The sequence below is a fragment of the Citrus clementina genome, unplaced genomic scaffold, assembly GCF_000493195.1.
Source record: "Citrus clementina cultivar Clemenules unplaced genomic scaffold, Citrus_clementina_v1.0 scaffold_9, whole genome shotgun sequence".
Lineage (NCBI taxonomy): Eukaryota > Viridiplantae > Streptophyta > Magnoliopsida > Sapindales > Rutaceae > Citrus > Citrus x clementina.
In genome coordinates this window covers 7,479,017-7,487,038 of record NW_006261964.1, presented here as the reverse complement: position 1 = coordinate 7,487,038, position 8,022 = coordinate 7,479,017, and the positions used below count along the sequence as shown (strand labels likewise).

General features: G+C 50.0%; 1 protein-coding gene across 1 annotated transcript; it reads left to right on the top strand.

Annotated features, from left to right (window-relative positions):
• The first annotated feature begins 1,795 nt into the window (after positions 1-1,795).
• LOC112098887 lies at positions 1,796-3,846 on the top strand. Its single transcript, XM_024185523.1, has 2 exons — positions 1,796-2,375; positions 2,729-3,846. The coding sequence occupies exons 1-2, from the start codon at positions 1,796-1,798 to the stop codon at positions 3,844-3,846; spliced, it is 1,698 nt and encodes a 565-aa protein (XP_024041291.1).
• Positions 3,847-8,022: the final 4,176 nt, after the last annotated feature.

Here is an 8,022-nt window from a genome sequence, read left to right as displayed (position 1 = left end):
GTTTTAATAAATTTTTTAGGATGTTGACTAAGAAGTAAGAAAGAAAATTACTGGAAAATAAGAGTTTTAAAGTGAATCAGAAAATTAAAAAATATATATATGTATTTTCACTCCATATTAAATGTGTAAGGAATTAGCACTAAGAAACTATACAAATATAATTAATAAATTTAGGGATATAGAAACTTTTTGACCTAAATACTATTTGCTTGAGGAAAAATAAAAGCTTCTCTTACACAAACACACACACATAATTCTTTTAGTTTCCATTGAAATGATTGTTAATATGTCTTCTAAATTTATGTCTTGACTTTCCAGCAAGCTCTAGCTTTTGGCGTATAATCTCCTTCACAAAATCCACATGCCCAAGCAGACAATTTTGCTTGTAAAGCATACTTTTCATTGTTTCCATGTCCCGTGCTATTGATCTTCGTCTGCTGTGTGGGAAATTTGGCTTGCATAAATTAAATGTAAGTAAATCAAAACAGTGAGATAACAAATTAAACAGTAGCTAACCAACGAAAACTAGGTACTGGTGTTGATGCGAGATTCCGGTTCTCCTCGTTCTACGACCAGGATCTCTGCTCGATCAACTTCCCCACGACCAGGAGGTCTCCTAGTAATGCTTCTTCTCCAGATATCCCTGCACACACAGACAAGTCAGAGTACGCCGGTTGTTCTCCCGGCGCAAACCCTCCGACGCTCAAGTCAAATATCAAGGTTCGGGGAACGCTTGCCACGGGTCTTGTGGCTTTTTCATGGTTTTTTTCTTTTATCTCAAAAATGCCAACCCTTTTACCTTCGTTGGCTACCTTTTTATAGGCTTCCTCTGAATCCCCGTTTTCCACTTTTTTCGAGACGGTCTGGGGCTCTGACTGCTGCGTTATGGGCAAACGTGGGATCTTGCGTGTTACGCCATGGTTCAGGGGAAAGCGTGGCTGTCGTGGTTCTGTGAGATCTTGCATGTTACGCCACGGTTCAGGGGAAAGCGTGGCTGTCGTGGTTCTGTGAGATCTTGCGTGTTACGCCACGGCTCAGGGGAAAGCGTGGCTGTCGTGCCTAGATTCTCGGGCTGGAGAGCATGTCTTGCCAACTGCCGTCGACCGGGTCTCCTCGCCCATCGACCTCTAGCCGGAATGACCGTATGCCTTTTTATAGGAAATTGGCCTCGTGGATGACAACATCGTGGACGAGCAGGATATTTCTGCTCCTATTCTTCCGCGCACCAGGCTTTTACGGAACACACCGGTTCGCAGAACTCTGCCATCCGATATCTGCTCGTCATTCTTGGTCTCGTCGACATATTTATCCCAAACAGTATCTCTCCCAAACACCGGTCCCCCAGTTTCTGGTGTTGGGTAATGTAGTGGACCAGCAGTGGAAACTCGACAGTACTCGCTCGCGTGGGATTGGAAAAGGCTGCCAAGAGTCATGTCGCATTTAATTGCGGACGAGGTGATGTGGCAGAAATCCCCCCCTCCATTTGAATTTCAAACCGACGGTTATGAGGCCCTCGGGATTCGGCGCAGTTATATGCTGGCAGCCCAAAGGTCCGTCCTCATTTGGAAAGCCAAATCCTCTCGAACGGCATATTCACCATTCACTTCGTCTCCGTCTCCGTCTCTGTTTCTCCGGCAAAGAAGTTCCGGCACGAAGTCCCCATCCTTGCCTTTCTCCGATTGAAGCAGTACTTCAGGTATTACTTCTCTCTCCTCGGTCTCGGATAGTTTGTAGATAACTTCTTTTCTCTTTCGTTTGGGTAGTAGTTGGTGGTGTTGTTGTTAGAGTTTAGGGAATGTCGAAAGGTAAAGAGAAGGTCATTGAGGTTGATGACGACGAGTTGGACTTCCTGCCTAGTCTGCTCACCGATCCCGCCTTTGACCCCGAGATCCCCTTAGAGCCTATTAGGTCTAGTGTCAGGACTAGTGCTAGGAGCATGTCTCCCCAAACGACCTCTACGAGCGGGAGTAATGGTGAGGATGGATCTTCTGGCTCCGAGGATACTTTGAGTGAGGGTCGAGGAGATGATTTTGGTGAGGCGTCCCCATCAGGAGCGCCGCGACCAGAGGGGAGGAGTACAATAGGAGGTAGAGCCCTATCGCGGGATTACGCTATTGATTACATGACGTGCACGACCACGTTTGATGAGCTCGAGGACCTCCGGCTGAGGTATAGCATTCCTGGCGAGATACCTCTCAAGGTCCCGGGAAAGAAGGATGCTCCCAGTCGGCCTCCTAGGGGATATGTTACCCTGTATCTGGACAGCTTTAAGTACGGGCTGAGGTGTCCCTTGCAACCTTACTTTGCCCGGATACTTAACGGGCTAAATCTAGCTCCTGGTCAGCTGAATCCCAACGGGTGGAGAGTGCTCTCTGGTCTGTTCATATTGTGGGACAGATGTTGCCAAAGCGAGCCCACGGTTGATGAGGTGAAGCACCTGTACCAGCTAAAGAGCAGCCCCAAAGATGCCGGCTGGTACTACTTCCAATCTAGCGCCAAGACAAGAAACCTATAACCGACCTCCCTACTGGTGGTGGTGGGAATTGGAAGAGAAAGTTCTTTTTTGCTGGGGGTCCTTGGGGTCAGGTCGCACAAATGGACGGGAAGGATTATCGGGTCCCACCCCGTTTCACGGTCTCAGGTTGCCTGCTCGCTTCAGATGCCTTGTATCCATAGTTGTTCTTGTTTTATTGGCTTGTTTCTAACCAAGTGTCTGTTTGTGTTGTAGTTTCTTGGGGCGTTCATTTCCCACTCCGACCTGGCCAGCTCAAACGGGTTGAGGCTGTGCTAGTCAATTCCTGCTCGAGCTGGGAACTGTTAACCACATACAACTTGCTCGAGTCTCGCTTGATACTTCCTGGCCATAGGATGGAGGACGCTGTGATTGGGGCTCTGACCCGAAAACGTTCTCGACCTCCAACCACGAAGAGGGACGAGAGTAAGGATGCCCCTACCGCAAAACGGGCCAACATCGTGCAGCAGGCCCCACCCTTGAAGATTTTACCTTCGGCTCCTGTAAAAGTCGAGGAAGCTAGTGGAGTAGCCACAGATCCTGCTGCCTCTTCTCCTCCTGTCGGGCCTCGATCTCGCTTACCTGACAGCCGAGCAGAACATCTGGTTCCTTACCTCAATGAGTTAACTAGATCCGTGAGCAAGAAGGACCTGGAGGACTTTGACGGCCGCACCTTGGGTGAGCTGGTGGGGGCCATGCAGCATAGCGCTTTCCACCTCAGCTGCATGACCACCTATTACAAGGCTAAGGTTGGCCGCTACGACCGGAAGATGAAGGAGGATATTCAATCGGCGACGAGCAGAGCTGACGTTGCCGAGAAGAAAGCAGCGGAGCTGAATCTCGAGAATCTGAAGCTGATAGAGCAAGAATCACTTGCTCAAGCAAAAGCCATTACCCTCGAGGAGGAGCTTACCAGGGTCAAGGAGGATCTGCAAAGGCAGAAGGCTATGTATGAGGCTCAGCTCGAATCTCTCCGTGACTCCCACCGAGCTCAGGTCGAGAACTTGGAGAGGGAGGCCGACAACCAGTACGACCAGGGACTTCGGCATTCCTATCGTTGCATCATGGCCGTCCTCGGGAAGCAACACCCTGACCTGAAGATTGATGACCTTGCAGCTGGTGTCGCTCGGCATATGGATGAGGAGGCGGCCAAGGAAGATGCCGAGGGGGTAGAGCCGATCGTGATTGAGGAGGAAAACTCTCCTCCTCGTGCAGTCCCTGCTGAAGTTGGCGAGGCGAGCACCCCCCCGGACGCAACTGGCGATACCCCCCCCGCACCTGAGGAGGTTCAGCCAACCGATGCTGCTCGGCTCACTGATCCGCCGTCTTTTTGATATATTTCTTTTATTGTAGTAGACAATGTTCATGAAGATTATCCCCTCTGTTAATCATTAACGAATTAATAAAAATATTTTTTGATCACTTTCTTGTGTTGTAATTATGAATTAATTTTCGTTTGAGAATCTGCTTGTCCTCGTCTAGACGAGCAGGTTCCGGCTTGGCTCATGGTTTGGCCGCCTGCCTTTGAAGATTTTTCAATGCCTGGGATTCGGTTTGCCTTCGCGCGGTCGAGCAGATCCTGGCACGCTTGGCTTCGGTCTCGCCATAAGACAGGCTTTGAGACTTGGCGAGCCTTTGCATGCCTTGGGAATTTCTCCGAATGTTTTGGAGTCTGCTCGCCTTCTTGTGGTCGAGCAGATCCTGGCATGCTTGGCTTCTGTCTCGCCATAAGACAGGCTTTGAGACTTGGCGAGCCTTTGCATGCCTTGGGAATTTCTCCGAATGTTTTGGAGTCTGCTCGCCTTCTTGTGGTCGAGCAGATCCTGGCATGCTTGGCTTCTGTCTCGCCATAAGACAGGCTTTGAGACTTGGCGAGCCTTTGCATGCCTTGGGAATTTCTTCGAATGTTTTGGGAGTCTGCTCGCCTTCTCGTGGTCGAGCAGATCCTGGCATGCTTGGCTTCTGTCTCGCCATAAGACAGGCTTTGAGACTTGGCGAGCCTTTGCATGCCTTGGGAATTTCTCCGAATGTTTTGGGAGTCTGCTCGCCTTCTCGTGGTCGAGCAGATCCTGGCATGCTTGGCTTCTGTCTCGCCATAAGATAGGCTTTGAGACTTTGTCGAGCCTTTGCATGCCTTGGGAATTTCTTCGAATGTTTTGGGAGTCTGCTCGCCTTCTCGTGGTCGAGCAGATCCTGGCATGCTTGGCTTCTGTCTCGCCATAAGATAGGCTTTGAGACTTTGTCGAGCCTTTGCATGCCTTGGATTTTTCTCGGTTTCGAGCGAATGAAATTCCGCGACGTTCCATTAATGGCAGGATTTGACTTACATGAAATTGTTCGGACATAAAGCGTGAAAGATAAACGATAATGAACATGAGCGAAAATAGCTTTCAAATGTGAACAAGTCTTACTGGAAGTATTTCCGGAGGTGTGCTGCGTTCCATGGGCGTTTCACCTCGTGGCTGTCCGCGCGGACTAGCTTGTAAGCTCCAGGTCCCGCTATCTGCTTGACTCTATATGGCCCTTCCCAATTCGGTCCCAGCACTCCTTGAGTCGAATCTTTGGTGCTCTGATTCACTCTTCTCAGTACCCAGTCTCCGACCCTGAATTGCCGTATGTTCACCTTCTGGTTATAATACCGAGCAACCCTTTGTTGGTAAGTGACTGATCGCTCGGCTGCTTGCTCCCTCCTTTCCGTTAGTAGATCAAGATTCAAACATATCTGCTCGTCGTTCTCCTGCTCATTGAAATGACCTGTCCGGTGTGTGGTCGTTCCTATCTCAGCCGGCACGACCGCTTCATGTCCGAAAGCCAAAGCGAACGGTGTCTCCCCAGTTGCGGTTTTGTGGGTTGTTCTGTATGCCCATAGCACACCTGACAGCTCGTCAACCCAAGCACCCTTTTTTGCCCCGAGCCTGGTTTTCAGAAGCCTCTTGATGGTCTTGTTGGCTGCTTCTACTTGTCCATTCGATTGAGGGTGAGCAGGCGAGCAATACTTCAGCTCTATCCCGAGGTTCTGGCAGAAATCCCTGAAGCTGTGATTATCGAACTGCCTGCCATTATCCGTTACCAAGGCATAAGGGATCCCGTATCGACAGACCAGGTTTCTCCACACGAAGTCTGTTGTTTTCTTCTCTGTGATCCTGCTAAGGGCTTCCACCTCTATCCACTTCGTGAAGTAATCTATAGCAACTATTGCATGTGTTGCTGCTCCTCGTCCTTTTGGCAATGGGCCGATTAGATCAATTCCCCATTGAGCAAATGGCCAAGGGGAGGCCATGGAGGTGAGCTTCTCTGGTGGTTGGTTGGAGAAGTTTGCAAAACTCTGGCAGCTTGCACAACCCCTGGTTTTCTTTTGCGCATCCTGGTGCATTGTCGGCCAGAAATATCCCTGCCTTAGAACCTTGTGGGCCAGGGACCTCCCGCCAGAATGATTTCCGCAAATTCCTTCATGTACTTCTCTCAGCACGTAATCCGCGTCGTCCTCATCCAAACACCGAAGGAACGGTAGTGTATATCCTCGCCGATACAGTACCCCATCGATCATCGTGTATCTCGAGGCCTGGGCTCTAATCTTCCGAGCTCGCAGCTTATCTGGTGGTAATACCCCGTCTCTAAGGTATGAAACTATCGGGTCCCTCCACGAGCACTTTTGTTCTATCCGTAACACCCCCAAATTCTGCTCGATACTTGGGCTGGACTTCACCTCCAGAGGGACCGACTTTGGCATTTTTGGGTCGGCTACTGCTGCCATCCTCGCCAAAATGTCTGCTCGACTATTCTGCTCCCTGGGGATTTGTATCACCTCCACTGCCTCGAACCTCCCCATCATCCGTCTGACTATCTTCAGGTACTGTTCCATCTTCTCCTCTTTTGGTTGGAATCTTTCACTGACATGATTCGCAACCAGCTGGGAATCGGTTCTGATCTTAACTCTGTTTGCTTTCACGGCCTTAGCCAATTCCAGACCTGCTATCAAGGCTTCATACTCTGCCTGGTTATTTGTGGCTGCAAATTCCAACTTTACAGCATAAGAGATCTCCTCCCCCTCTGGGCCTTCCAGGACGATCCCTGCTCCTGAACCCCGCTCCCCTGATGACCCATCCACAGACATCTGCCATACTTGAGTTTCGTCATCGCCTGTAGCTGCATCTTGTTGATCTAAGCATACTTCGGGCTCTGTGAATTCAGCTACGAAATCGGCCATTGCCTGGGCCTTTATCGCTGCGCGGGGTTTATAGTCTATGTCGAACTCGCTCAGCTCCACAGCCCACTTGACGAGCCGACCAGAGGCATCTGGCTTGTGCAGAGTTTGACGCAAATGGCTGGTTTGTTATTACCGAGACCGGGAAGGCTTGAAAATATGGCCTCAACTTCCGAGCAGCAACCACAAAGGCAAGTGCCCATTTCTCCAACGGTGGGTATCTGGCCTCAGCGTCGAGCAGGGCCTTGCTGGTGTAGTATATCGGATACTGAACTCCTTCTTCCTCTCTCACCAGAACAGAACTGGCGGCCCGATCCGATACCGCCAAATACAGATACAACTTGTCCTCATCCCTCGGTGTGGACAGCAGCGGAGCTTGCTGTAAGTATTGCTTCAAGTTTCGGAAGGCTTCCTCGCATTCTGGGGTCCATTCTGTTTTCTTTCCCCTCCTTATCACTTGAAAGAATGGTTGACACTTATCTGTAGCCTTGGATATGAATCTGCTCAACGCCGCCAACCTCCCCGTGAGGCTCTGCATCTCCTTCAGGTTACGAGGAGACGTCATTTGCACAATCGCCTGGATTTTCTCGGGATTTGCTTCAATCCCCCTATGGCTCACCATGAATCCCAGGAATTTCCCTGAATCGACCCCAAAAGCACACTTCTCCGGGTTGAGCTTCATCTTATACTTCCTCAGAAGCTCGAATGTCTCCTCGAGGTGTCTGACGTGTTCCTTCGGGATTTTAGACTTGGTAATCATGTCATCCACGTACACCTCCATGATTTTCCCGATCAACGGCTTAAAGACTTTGTTCACCAGCCTTTGATAGGTGGCCCCAGCATTCTTGAGACCGAATGGCATCACCCTGTAACAAAACAAACCTTGGTTAGTGATGAAAGCCGTGCTCTCCTCATCCTGCTCGTACATGGGGATCTGGTTGTATCCCGAGAACGCGTCCATGAAGTTAAGCAGACCATGTCCAGCCGTTGAATCTACTAGCTGATCGATCCTTGGTAAAGGGAAGCTGTCTTTTGGGCACGCCTTGTTGAGGTCTGTGAAATCCACACACATCCTCCACTTGCCGTTTGCCTTCTTTACCAGCACCACATTTGATATCCATTCTGGGTAACTGACTTCCCGAATGAACCCTGCTCTCAAGAGCTTCTCCACCTCGTCATTTACAGCCTCATACCTCTCCTGGTTGAAGCACCTCCTCTTCTGCCTTACTGCCCGAGCACCTTTCTTTATTGCCAGCTTATGACACGCTACCTCAGGGTCAATCCCCGGCATGTCTTCATGTGTCCA